This window comes from Myotis myotis, unplaced genomic scaffold (genome assembly GCF_014108235.1).
Source record: "Myotis myotis isolate mMyoMyo1 unplaced genomic scaffold, mMyoMyo1.p scaffold_m19_p_6, whole genome shotgun sequence".
NCBI classification, from domain to species: domain Eukaryota; kingdom Metazoa; phylum Chordata; class Mammalia; order Chiroptera; family Vespertilionidae; genus Myotis; species Myotis myotis.
In genome coordinates, this window is record NW_023416368.1 from 29,662,114 (window position 1) to 29,674,869 (window position 12,756).

Consider the following 12,756-nt stretch of genomic DNA (forward strand, 5'->3'; position numbering starts at 1 on the left):
TTCCTGGATAAGATCTCAGTGAATTCCAGGTAATTTTTTGTTTGGGGGTGACCATGATAATTTTTCACTTTCGCACACCTGATCTCTGGCCATCCCAACTCACCTGCAGGCATACGTCAGTTAAGGACACTGTACCATCTACCTATGAAGAACTGGTTTTATTCTTTGCTAAAAGACTCCATGCAAACCTGAGTGAGGGAAAGCAGGAATATTTCTTCATTTTCTTTTTGCTAATCTTCTAGGGCCTGGTTTTTCAGATAAAAGAGAATGAGCCAAGGAAACTACTGGGGTGAAGGAGAGAAGAAAAGCCTCAGAAGGGTCCTGGAGTAGGAGGGGATGAAGGATAAAGAACAGCAAAGGCCGACTCCAATAAGTACCTGCTCTTTTCTTTCTTTCTCTACTCCTGACCTCTAGTGGTTCCTCTAATGACCTTGTGCCTGAAGAGCTGGGGGAGGAGGGGCATACCAGACTGCTCTCTAACCATATAAACCTACCTCACTCTTCTACCTTTTGTGGCTCTTAAGTTCCCAAGGTTGGGTTCAGAATCCCCAAACCTGTCTCTGAATCTCCAACAGGCATTAGTGTATCTTTGTTTCTTTAAATTTTTATTTATTGATCTCAGAGAGAGAGAGGGAGGGAGGGAAAGAGAGAAGCCAGCTATTCCCATTTATGCATCCATTGTTTTGACTCTTTTATGCGCCCTGAGCTGGGATGGAACCCGCAACCTTGGCATATCCCGACGATGCTCTAATCAACTGAGCTATCCGACCAGGGGGCATTAGTGTATATTTTAAAATGACATCCTGAGGAGAAAAATAGTCATACTGTCACGCTCTAGCGGTGCTAGAGTCTAGCTAGCCCACAGTTTGCAAAGCCTTTTCCAGGAAGGATCTCATCACGCCTCCTCGAAAGTCCCCAGTTTTAGGCAGAGCCAAAGCCACTATCCCCACTCCGCAGATGAGGAAAAGCTGGGCCCACAGGGCCATCGTTTCCTGCTGTGAGCCACTAGCCGCGCAGCAGTCAGCTAGCAGCAAGCCACCCCACAGGCCTCGCTTTCACCAAGTAAGAACCCCTTACTCCTTAGCATCGCCGACTGTCCCTCGTCCGGAGCCTGCCGGAAGTTGTAGTCCAATGTCCCGCAGCTTCAATGGGTTGGACTACAACGACCAGCATGCCCTGCGCTTCTTGCCCCGCCCCCCATCTTTTTCAGCCTCAGGCGCCGGGGAGGTTCGGTTGACCTGCTGACTGGGAACCAGAATGGCAGCTACTCTGGGCAGCGGGGAGCGCTGGACGGAAGGTACCAGGTCCTGGTCTTAGGGTGGGACAGGGCAGGGTTCGGCAGAGATCAGGGATGGGGACCTTGAAGGTGCCCGAAGGCTGAGATTCTGGGCCTCAGGTGAAGAATGGAGACCTATGAGAACATGTTGAGCCCGAGTAGGGTTCCGGATGAGGTGGTGGACCGCCCAGGGTACGGTCCAGAAACCAGGAGCGCTGGCTCAGGCAGAGGAACCGACCGGCAGCCCAGAGTCATCCGTGACGACTTGTTGCCTCCAGCCCCCAGCCCCGCCCCGCCAGGGCCCCGCCCAGGCTCCGCGGCAGTCAGACCGCCTGCACCTGGGTGTCCAGAGGGCCAGCAGGCCGTGAGGTCTCCCGCAGCTTTCTTTCCCGGCCCTTATCCTCGCTACCAAACTGGGCTGCTGGATCCTTGGTCTCAGTTTGCTCTTGTCTCTGCAGCCCGCATCAAGGCCGACAGGCCGGCCTTTTCTATCCTACAGTCAGGCAAAGAGTATTGATCCAATACCTATTTTGAATCCTGCATTATGCTTGCTGATCCCGCAGCGGGGACTTGACAGACGTGTGCCCCTGAGATCACAGAACTCTTTAGTTCACTAAGGGAGTACGACAGGCAAACAGCCAATTACAAAACAGGGCCAGTTAAGTCCTGGGCTGTACACAGCAAGGTTTAGTTCTGGGAAGCACACTGACAAGGAACCCAACATGGCCTGGGTGTCAGAGGTCTTATGGAGATAGTGTTACATAGGATGACGTAACGAATGGTTGGAGTTAGTCAGGCTGACCTAGTGGAAGAATGGTGCAGGCAGAAGGAACAGAGAAAAGAGAAAGCACTGCTGATCTGAAAGGAGTTTGGTGTGGCTAACATAGACCAGTTACGAGCATGTGGTTAGAGATGAGGCTAGAGAGGCGCCTGAGCCCATGATTAGAAATTTGGCCAAGGAGCAGTGCACAGTCACTAGGGGATGTTAAGCAGGAGAAGAATGTTTTAAAAACCTTTCCCATATCCTCCAGATGGGACATGAGTACTTGCCTTCTTTGACTGGATTACTATGGTTCTCTTTACATTCTGCAGGTGTTAGGGTTAATTGAACTCTCTCCCTTTATAATGTTTTTATGGTCAGGAATAGATCTTACCTGTACATCTCCTTGATCTATTTAACCAGTGTCCTAAACATCAGTTTAAAAGAATTGAACTCATCTCTATTTTAAATCTTAGTGGTGGGAGGAATTGCAACCAAAACTGTTATTTTATGAGCAATGTCACTTCTGACCATGGACCACAGAGAACGAGGCTTCCCACAGCATTGCACTAAAGGCAAGGTATTGGGCAGACAACTCTTGAGCACCTTTTCTGGTTTTGAGTCAAAATTATTTGCTGACTGACCACTGTAGCTATGGTGGACATTATTATGCTTTATGTTTCTGGCATTATAAGTTTGTCATGTTTGCCTCCACATTTTCTGTATTGCTTTCTCGAGGAAGATGTTTGTTCGTTCTTGTATGGATGCTTAAAAGTCAGCATGATGTCAGTAGCCTGGCCCTCACCTGCTCATATCTACAAGCAGCCTCCCAGATGGCTAAGGGAGGTAGCAAAGTTGATTTGCAGGTCAGACTGAGACCTAATGGAGGGGCGGTTGCTTTGCAGCTTACATTGATGCAGCTAGAAGAAACAAATACCCAGAAGACAGACCTCCTGAAAGTCATGATCCCTGTGGTTGCTGTAACTGCATGAAGGCGGAAAAGGAAAAGAAGTCTGAGAATGAGTGGAATCAGACCTGGCAGGGCGAGGGGAGTGCCACTTATACTGAGGACCAACTGCTTGGGGTACAAAGGTGAGCCTGTGATGGGATTGAGTGATTTTATGTAGAATGCCTGGCACAATGTGCTATATACTATTAGTATTGACTGCTATTGTTATTGTTTATTATTATTACTAGAGGCCCAATGCACGAAATTCGTGCAAGAGTAGGCCTTCCTTCCCCCGGCTGCCAGCACCGGCTTCCCTCTGGCACCTGGGACCTGGGCTTCCCTTGCAGCCCTGGCTTTGTCCAGAAGGTCATCCAGAAGGACGTCTGGTTTAATCAGCATATTATGCTTTTTTATTATAGATGATGATGATGATGATTGAAGCATAATAGCTTCTTCACCTCAGGGGCAGAACTAGGTGGACATGGAGTAGTGAGGTGTAATCTGAGGTATCTTTCCTGCTTCTATAAAAGAGGCAGGAAAAATCAACTAGATATAACAGACATCTATATAACATTCTACCCCAAAACAGCAAAATACACTTTCTTCTCAAATATATTTGGAACAGTCTCCAGGATAGATCATATGTTAAGTCATAAAACAAGCCTCGATAAATTTAAAATTATTAAAATCATACAGTGGCCTGCTCGGCCAGTGTGGCTCAGAGATTGAGCTTCAACCTATGAACCAGGAGGTTACAGTTCGACTCACGGTCAGGGCACATGCCTGGGTTGTGGGCTCTATCTCCAGTAGGGGGCCTGAAAAAGGCAGCCGACTGATGATTCTCTCTCATCATTGATGTTTCTTCTCTCTCTTCCTCTCCTTTCTCTGAAATAAATAAAAAAATATTTTTTAAAAATAAAAATTTTTTAAAAAAATCATACAGTGGCCCAGGCTAGGTGGCTCAGTTGGTTGGAGTGTCATCCCATACACCGAAAGGTTGCAGATTCGATTCCCAATCAGGGCACATACCTAGATTCTATCCCTTGGGTGAGGATAAACAAAAAAATCATACAGTGTATGTTCTCTGAAATCAACAACAGAAGGATTTGCAAATATTAAAATTAAACAACATATTCCTAAATAACAAAGGTTACAGAAGAAATCACAAGGAAAATCAGAAAATTCTCTGAGATGAATGAAAGTGAAAATACAGCATACTGAAACATAATGGATGCAGCTAAAGCAATACTTAGAAGGAAATTTATAGCTGTAAACATATATTTAAATCTCAAATGACTAACCTAATCTTCTACCTTAACAAACTAACAAACAAAAAAAGAAGAGCAAACTAAATCCAAGAAAGAAGACTGAAGGAAATAATAGAGTGGAAATAAATGAAATAGAAGATGGAAAGGCAATAAAGGCAACAAAACCAAAAGTTGGTGTGTTGTTTTTTTTAAATATCAACAGAATTAACAAACTTTCATCTACACCAGCGATTTTCATCTTTTTCATTTATTTCATGACACACAAACTAATTACTAAAATTCTGTGGCACACCAAAAATATATATTTTGATCTAACAAAGAATAGGTATAATTTTGATTCATTTACACCGGATGGCTATTGTTGGTTGTTGTCATCATTTTTATTTGACAATCTAAGGCAGGGGTGGTAAACATCCAGCCCTTGGGCTGTATAAGGCCCACAAAATCATTTGGTCTGTCCCTGCCAAGGCAACCACAGAGGGACTTGAAATTCAGTAAATCTAGGAGCTTTTTTCATAGCAACATAAATTTATATTAAGTGAATTATGTTAAGTGAATGATATTATAAATATACAAATGGCCCTTGCCAGAAAAAAAGTTTCCCACCCCTGATCTAAAGAAAAAGAGGTCAGTACCCCTGGCTAGTAGGTATTGCATGTTTTAAAAATTCTTGTGGCACACCATTTGGAAATCTCTAATCTAGACAAACCAAGAAAAAAAAAGAGAGAATATTTAAATAACTAAAATCAAGAATGAAAGTGGGTACATCACACTAATCTTACAAAAATAATGATTATAGGAAAGTACTATGAATAATTATATGCCAACCAATTAGACAACCTAGATGAAATGGACAAATTCCTAGGCAGATACAAACTACTGAAACTGTTTCAGAAAAAACAGAAAATCATATAGACCTATAAGAAAGAGATTGAGTTAATAGTCACAAAACTTACCACTAAGAAAATGCCAGCCAGGATGGCTTCACTGGTAAAATCTACTGAACAATAATTAACTAATCCTTCACAAACTATTACAAAAAAAATACATGAGAAGGGGACACTTTCCAACCCACTCTATGAGACCAGTATTACCCTGTAACCAAAACCAGACAAAGACATCACAGGAAATTTAAACTATCAACTAATGTCTCCATGGATATAGATTTCAGAAACATATAAAAACATAAAAAGGATTGTAGACTTGGCCAAGTTGTATTTATCCCAGGAATACAAGGTTGCTTAACATATGAAAATCAATTAATGTAATACACCATATTAATAGAATAAAGGACAAAAGCCACATGATCATTTAAATAGGTGCAGAAAAAGCATTTGACAAAATTTAATACTCTTTCGTAATAACAACACTCAGCGTGGTAGGAATAGAAGGACACTTCCTCAACCTACAAATAATCCACAGCTACCATTTACAAATAATCCACAGCTAACATCATACTTAATGATGAACAATTGGATGCTTTCCAAGATCAGAAACAAGACAAGTATGTTCACTCTAGCCCAGCCGTGGGCATACTACGGCCCGCGGGCCGGATCCAGCCCGTTTGAAATGAATAAAACTAAAAAAAAAAAAAAGACCGTACCCTTTTATGTAATGATGTTTACTTTGAATTTATATTAGTTCACACAAACACTCCATCCATGCTTTTGTTCCGGCCCTCTGGTCCAGTTTAAGAACCCATTGTGGCCCCCGAGTCAAAAAGTTTGCCCACCCCTGCTCTAGCCACTTCTATTCAACACTGTGCTAGAGCTCCAAGCCAGGGAAGTTAATCAATAAAAAGAAATAGAAGCCATCTAGATTGGAAAGAAGTAAAACTGAATTCACAGGTGATATGATCTAGTATAGAAAATCCTAAGGAAAACACACACACACACACACATACGCTATAGAACAAATAGGGGAGGTTTGGGGGGTAATGGGATGAGGACACATATGTAATACCTTAATCAATAAAGAAATTTTTAAAAAAAGAACAGCCCTAACTGGTTTGGCTCAGTGGATGGAGCGTCAGCCTGCGGACTGAAGGGTCCCCGGTTCGGTTCTGGTCAAGGGCATGTACCTTGGTTGCAGGCACATCCCCAGTAGGGAATGTGCAGGAGGCAGCTGATGGGTGTTTCTCTCTCATCTATGTTTCTAACTCTTTATCCCTCTCCCTTCCTCTCTGTAAAAATATCAATAAAATATATTTTTTTATAAATCAATAAAATATATATATATATTTTAAAAAGAACAAATAAATGAGTACATCAGAGTTGCAAAATGTAAGATCAGCATACAGAAATCTTTGTTTTTCTATACAATAGCAATGAACAATCCAAAAATGGGGATGGGGGTGGGGGTGGGGACGACAAACAATGCCCAAAAAGCCAGTTTCATTTATAACCCTATCAAAAAAGAATGAAATGCTTAGGCATAAATTTAGCAAGAGAAGAGTAAACTTTTATATTGAAAACTATAAAACTTTATTATAAGAAATTAAAGATCTAAATAATGGGAAGATAATGTGTTCATGGATTAGAAGGCTTATTATTGGTAATTTGTAGTAATCCCCAAATTGATCAACAGATTTAATACATCCCTATCAAATTCCCAGTTGCTCTTGTTGCAGAAATTGACAAGCTGTTCCTAAAATTCATATGGAAATGAATAGCCAAAACAGTTTTGAAAAAGAAGAACAAAGTTGGAGGACTCATATTTCCTAATTTTAAAACATACTACAAAGCTACAGTAATGAAGACAATGTGGACTAGTATAGGATAGACATGTAGATTAATGAAATATAATTGAGAGTCCAGAAATAAACCTTTATTTATATTATGGGCAATTGATTTTTGACAAGAGTGCCAAGACAATTTAATGGGGTAACAAATTGTCTTTAACAAATGTTGTTTGGACAACTGAATAGCTACATACAAAAGAACGAACTTAGACCCCTCCTCACACAAATACAAAAATTAATTCAAAGACCGAATATAAAAACCTAAATGTAAGAGTGAAAACTATAGCCCAGCTGACATGACTCAGTGGTTGAGTATTGACCTATGAGCCAGGAGGTCAGGGTTCGATTCCTAGTCAGGGCACATGCCTGGGCTGTAGACTCGATCCTCAGTGGAGGACATACAGGAGGGAGTCAATCAATGATTCTCTCTCATCATTGATGTTTCTATCTCTCCCTCTCCCTTCCTCTCTGAAATCAATAAAAATATATATTAAAAAAAAGAGTGAAAACTATTAAACTCTTAGGAAAAAAACATAAATGCAAGTCTTTGTAACATTGGATTAGGCAATGATCTCTTGATATACCACCCAAAACACAAACAACAAAAGAAAAAATAGATTAATTGGATATTATCAAAATTTAAAACTTTTGTACTTTAAAAGATACCATCAAGAAAGTGAAAAATCAACCCACAGTACAGGAGAAAATATTTTCAAGTTATATATCTGATAAAGGACTTGTATCCATATAAAATACTCTTTTTTTTTTTAGAGAGAGAAAGAAGGATAGATAGAAACATCTATGAGAAGCATTGATCAGCTGCCTCCTGCACGCCCCTACAGCCAGCATCCTGGGCATAGGATGTGCCCTGACCGCGAATCAAACTGATGAGCTCTTGGTTCATGGGTCGATGCTCAACCACTGGGCAACACCAGCCGGGCCCATATAAAGTACTCTTACAATTCAAAAGCAAAAAGACAATTCAATTGTAAAATGGGCAAAGGATCTGAATAGGCATTCCTCCAAAGAAGACAAACAAATAGCCAATAAGCACATGAAAAATTGCTCAACATCATTAGTCACTAGGGAGATGCAAATCAAAGTCACAACGAAATATCATACTATCTCATATCCACTAGGATGGCTATAATAAAAAAGATGTGTTATTTACTATGAACTCTTCAACAAGGCTTTGGGTCTCTGCCTGCCTAACTGAATTGTGTAGTAGCAAAAGACTGGAGACATTCTAAATGCCCATCAGTAGGGGATGTACTAGTATATACATCAATAATGTGCAGCTTTTTAAAAGAATGAGGTAGATATATAATACTAGCCAATATTTATGTAATGGCAGATGCTATCAAGCACTTTGATGAATATTTCATTTAATCATAACTCTGTGAAAATAGTAATCATTATTAGTCCATTTCAGAAGACAACACGAAGGCACAGAGGTTAATTACACAGTAAGATCAGATCCCAGCCAAAGCATTTTGATTCCAGAGTTCATGCTCTAGTCCAGCAGGTCTCAAAGTGTGGTTTAGGAATCCCAAGACCCTTTTGAGGGGTCTGCAAGTGTAAAATTATTTTATAATACAAACATGATTTGCCTTTTTTCATTCTTATTCTCTCAGGATTGTACAGTGAAGTTTTTGAGAGGCTACCTATATGTAATTATATCATCACTTTGTTTAAAAAAATTTTTTTTGTTAATACTCACCCAAGGATATTTCCTCCACTGATTTTCAGAGAGAGTGGAAGGGAGGGGAAGAGACAGAGAGAGAAACATTGATGTGAGAGACACATCGAGTGGTTACTTCCTGCACACGCCCCAACTGCAGCTGGGGATAGAGCGTGTAACTGAGGTACACGCGTGCCCTGGACTGGAATCGAACTCACGACCCTTCAGTCCACAGGCTGGTACTCTAACCACTGAGAAAAACTGGCCAGGGCTGTGTTTTAAATTTGTTTTGTTTTCATTTCTAGTAAGGTAAATATTGATAGATATAACTCACATGAACAAAAGCTCTTTGGGGGTCTTTAATAATTTTAAAGAGTATAAAAAATTTTCTGAGATCAGAATGTTCAGAACTGACACTCTAGTCTAAACTATTATTCTATACTTCCTATCTCTGTTTGTTATGCAATCTCTAAGAGAAATTGTTAGTTTATAAAAGCAAGATTAATTTAGAGAGGTGATTATAATTATCTAAAAGCTGCCATTTAAGTAAGAAAAAATAGAAAGGTATCTATACATATAATCACTCTGTATATAGGACTCAAAGGAAACTCATAACAGTGGTTGTCCTTAAGGTGGGTTACTGGGTGATAGGGAATGGGGAAGCAGGAAATTTTTTCACTGTATATAATTTAGTACTGTTGGATATTTTTCTTCTACCATGTGTCTATATTAACTTTTAAAAACAAAGTTTAAAAAGATAGCCATAGCCCTGACCGGTTTGGCTCAGTGAATAGAGCGTCAGCCTGCGGACTCAGGGTCCCAGGTTTGATTCCAGTCAAGGGCATGTACCTTGGTTGCAGGCACATCCCCAGTGGGGAGTGTGCAGGAGGCAGCTGATCGGTGTTTCTCTCTCATTGATGTTTCTAACTCTTTATCCCTCTCCCTTCCTCTCTGTAAAAAATCAATAAAATAAAAAAAAGATAGCCATAAGGAGAGAGGGAGAGAGAGAGAGAGAGAGAGAGAGAGAGAGAGAGAGAGAGAGAGAGAGAGAGAGAGAGAGAGAGAGAAATGCACACAAATTAGGGTGGTTAGGTGTTTCTTCTAGCGTTACTGTCCTGTGGTCCTGTGGTTCAACTCTCAGGACCCTCGCCTGCACCTTGATAGTGAGATTTAGCACAGTTGTTCTATTAACTTGCAGGAATATAGAAAGAATAAAATATTAGATGTAAAAATACTTCGAAAGGCATTGAGTTCTCAGTGGGAGGACATTGTTAATGACTATGAATGTTTCATTAATGTGTTCAGCAATTTTCTTTTAAGTTTGTTTTAGGGCTCACCAGTTGGAGGGAGGATCAGTGTACTACTTTGCAGTTACTTGTAAAAAAGAGGCCTTTGTAGACATATATGTTTCTGATGTGTGTTTTTAGAATCAAGAAATGCAGAAATTACTATGAAATTCTGGGAGTTTCTCGAGATGCCAGTGATGAAGAGCTTAAGAAAGCTTACCGAAAACTTGCCCTGAAATTTCACCCTGACAAGAACTGTGCTCCGGGAGCAACAGATGCTTTCAAAGGTCTGGTCCTGAACTAGGGATTAATTCTGCCCTTCCTGTGATGTTCTCTCATAACAAGTTGTTTTCAGACTCCCCTGTAATTCTTTTATAAAGCCACAGCAGAGGTTTTTTCCCCCTGCCACACCTCTTAAATAGTGATTATCAGAATAGCTTCCTCCTGTCTTCATTCACTTCACCTTAATTGCTTTTGGAAAAAATATTTGGTTTCTTTGTAATACTTTTTGGAACTATATATCCATTGATTCCACAAATATTTATTGAATATCTGTGTGCCAGATGTCATGGTGAGTATAACAAACATGATTCCTCTTGTGGAACTTATAAGCCAAGTAGGGCCTAGACAGCATTCCTAAACTTCTCTGGCCATGGAGCTCTTTGTTCATGAAACCTGTTATTAACATGTTCATATGAAAAATCTGTGTAAACTTTTTTCCATTGATTTCCATGATACTTTAAGAAACATTCTTAAAAATATTTTTGACCCAATACATAAATAAAAATCTTACTTAAGAGCTTCAAGCCAGTGAAGTCATGGACTCAGGCAAGGATTATCAATGGATGTTAAAACCAATGGGTGATAGGTGGTTGTTGAATAGGATATTCACATGATGTCAAAGTATTACCCCACAGAATACTTATTGATTATAAAAGGGGGAAATTCCTTTATAATGGAGATATCTAGCTGTCACCACTTTAACCAAATAATCCAACTTATCACTAGCACTGGAACAACCTAACATTATGTAGTATAGCACCTATGTGGTATTCTTGCCAAAATGTTTGACCTGAATTTAACATTGAGAAGATAATCAAAATATGAGACATTCTACAAAGAACACTGAGCTACTCTTCAAAAAATTCAATATAATGAAAAGCAAGTAATTTGGAGAGACTGTGCTGGATTAAAAGAAACTAAAGAGATGTAAAACCAAATGCAATACATAAACCTTGCATGGATTTATTGGGTAATAATGTTACTTTCTTAGCTGTGATAATGGCATTGTGATCATGTAGGAGAATGTTTTTCTTTTTAGGAGACATATGTTGAAATATTAGGGGTAAAGTGTTATAATGCAGCCTACTTCCCATGGCTCAGCAAAAGAAATGTTTATGTAACTAGAGGCCCGGTGCATGAAATTCATGCACTGGGGGCAGGTCCCTCAGCCAGGCCTATGCCCTCTTGCAGTCCAGGAGCCCTTGAGGGATGTCCAGATGATGGCTAAGCCCATGGTCGGACATCCTTAGTGCTGCCATGGAGGCGGGAGAGGCTCCCGCCAACGCCGCTACACTCGCCAGCAGTGAGCCCGGCTTCTGGCTGAGTAGTCCCCCCGTCCCCCGTCTCCCCCTGCCGTGGGAGCACACTGACCACCAGGGGGCAGCTCCTGCGTTGAGCGTCTGCCCCCTGGTGGTCAGTGCATGTCATAGTGACCAGTCGTTCCGCCATCCAGTTGATTTGCATATTAGCCTCTTATTATATAGGATATGTATGTATGTATGTATGTATATATGTATGTATGTATAGAGAGTTAAGGAAAGCAATGTGGCAAAATTGATGAATTAAGGTAAAGGGTATACATGTGTTTATTGTACTCTTTTTCAACTTGTTTATAGATTTGAAATTTTTCAAAAGAAAAATTAAAAAATTATAGATCAGAGAAATTTTTTTAAGTCACCATTTGCCTCAGATTATGTGCCATTATGAATCTAGTTCTCCCCACAGTTTCTACAAGGAAACAAATAGGTAACCCACCTTCTCTTTACACCTTCATGTAAGGTATCTCACAGACTAATGCCATTTCTTTGATAAATCTGCCATATTTCAAGGGATGTGAATGTTTAAGCAACTTTATTTAGGTTTTTGTGGGGTTTTTTTTCTATTTAGCTGTTTTATTGCTGTAAATATTTAATAATTACTTAGGTAGAAGAATCATAAAGAAATGCTCTTTCTGACTGTGTTTTGATAGAGTTGACTGACTCACAGGTAGGGGTGGGGATGTTTTAAAAGATTTTTCTGCTCTAGCCGGTTTGGCTCAGTGAATAGAGTGTCAGCTTGTAGACCAAAGGGTCCAGGTTTGATTCTGGTCAAGGACACGTACCTTGGTTGCTGACTTCTCCCCAGCCTGGGCCCTGGTGGGGCTCATGCAGGAGGCAACCAACTGATGTGTCTCTCTTACATCGATGTTTCTCTGTCTTTCCCTCTCCTTCCACTCTCCCTAAAAATCAATGGAAAAATATCCTCGGTTGAGGATTAACAAAAACAAACAAACAAACAAACAAAAAGATTTTTCTGGGGGCATTCTTTAATTAGAGGTATGGATTATATGTTTATGTTAAATGAAATTGGACAAATAGGGAGGAGAGGTGATGATAAGCATATGTAATCTATTCAGTCTTTGATCTCTCACTAATTTCTAAAGGCCATTTTGTAAAAGAAGCTGAATAAGATTGTGATGAGTAAGGATTTTGCTTTTATCCAAACAATAATTTTACTGGTTATTTCATTCAGGAG

The 12,756-nt window shown here is 40.1% G+C and overlaps 1 protein-coding gene across 3 annotated transcripts in view; it reads left to right on the top strand.

Moving 5' to 3' along the window:
• Window positions 1–241: 241 nt before the first annotated feature.
• Window positions 242–12,756, top strand: part of DNAJC18 (DnaJ heat shock protein family (Hsp40) member C18) — a 28,463-nt gene continuing 15,948 nt past the window's right edge. For 2 of the 3 annotated variants that reach the window (XR_004968365.1, XM_036314423.1), the window contains exons 1-3: window positions 243–1,297; window positions 2,942–3,128; window positions 10,102–10,247. Coding sequence is in view for 2 of the 3 variants with exons in the window: in XM_036314423.1 (XP_036170316.1) it covers window positions 1,258–1,297; window positions 2,942–3,128; window positions 10,102–10,247 (373 nt within the window). In the remaining variant the exon portion in view is untranslated. Of the gene's footprint in view, window positions 1,298–2,941; window positions 3,129–10,101; window positions 10,248–12,756 lie in introns of all 3 variants that reach the window. The other variant, XM_036314424.1, reaches the window with a different exon arrangement.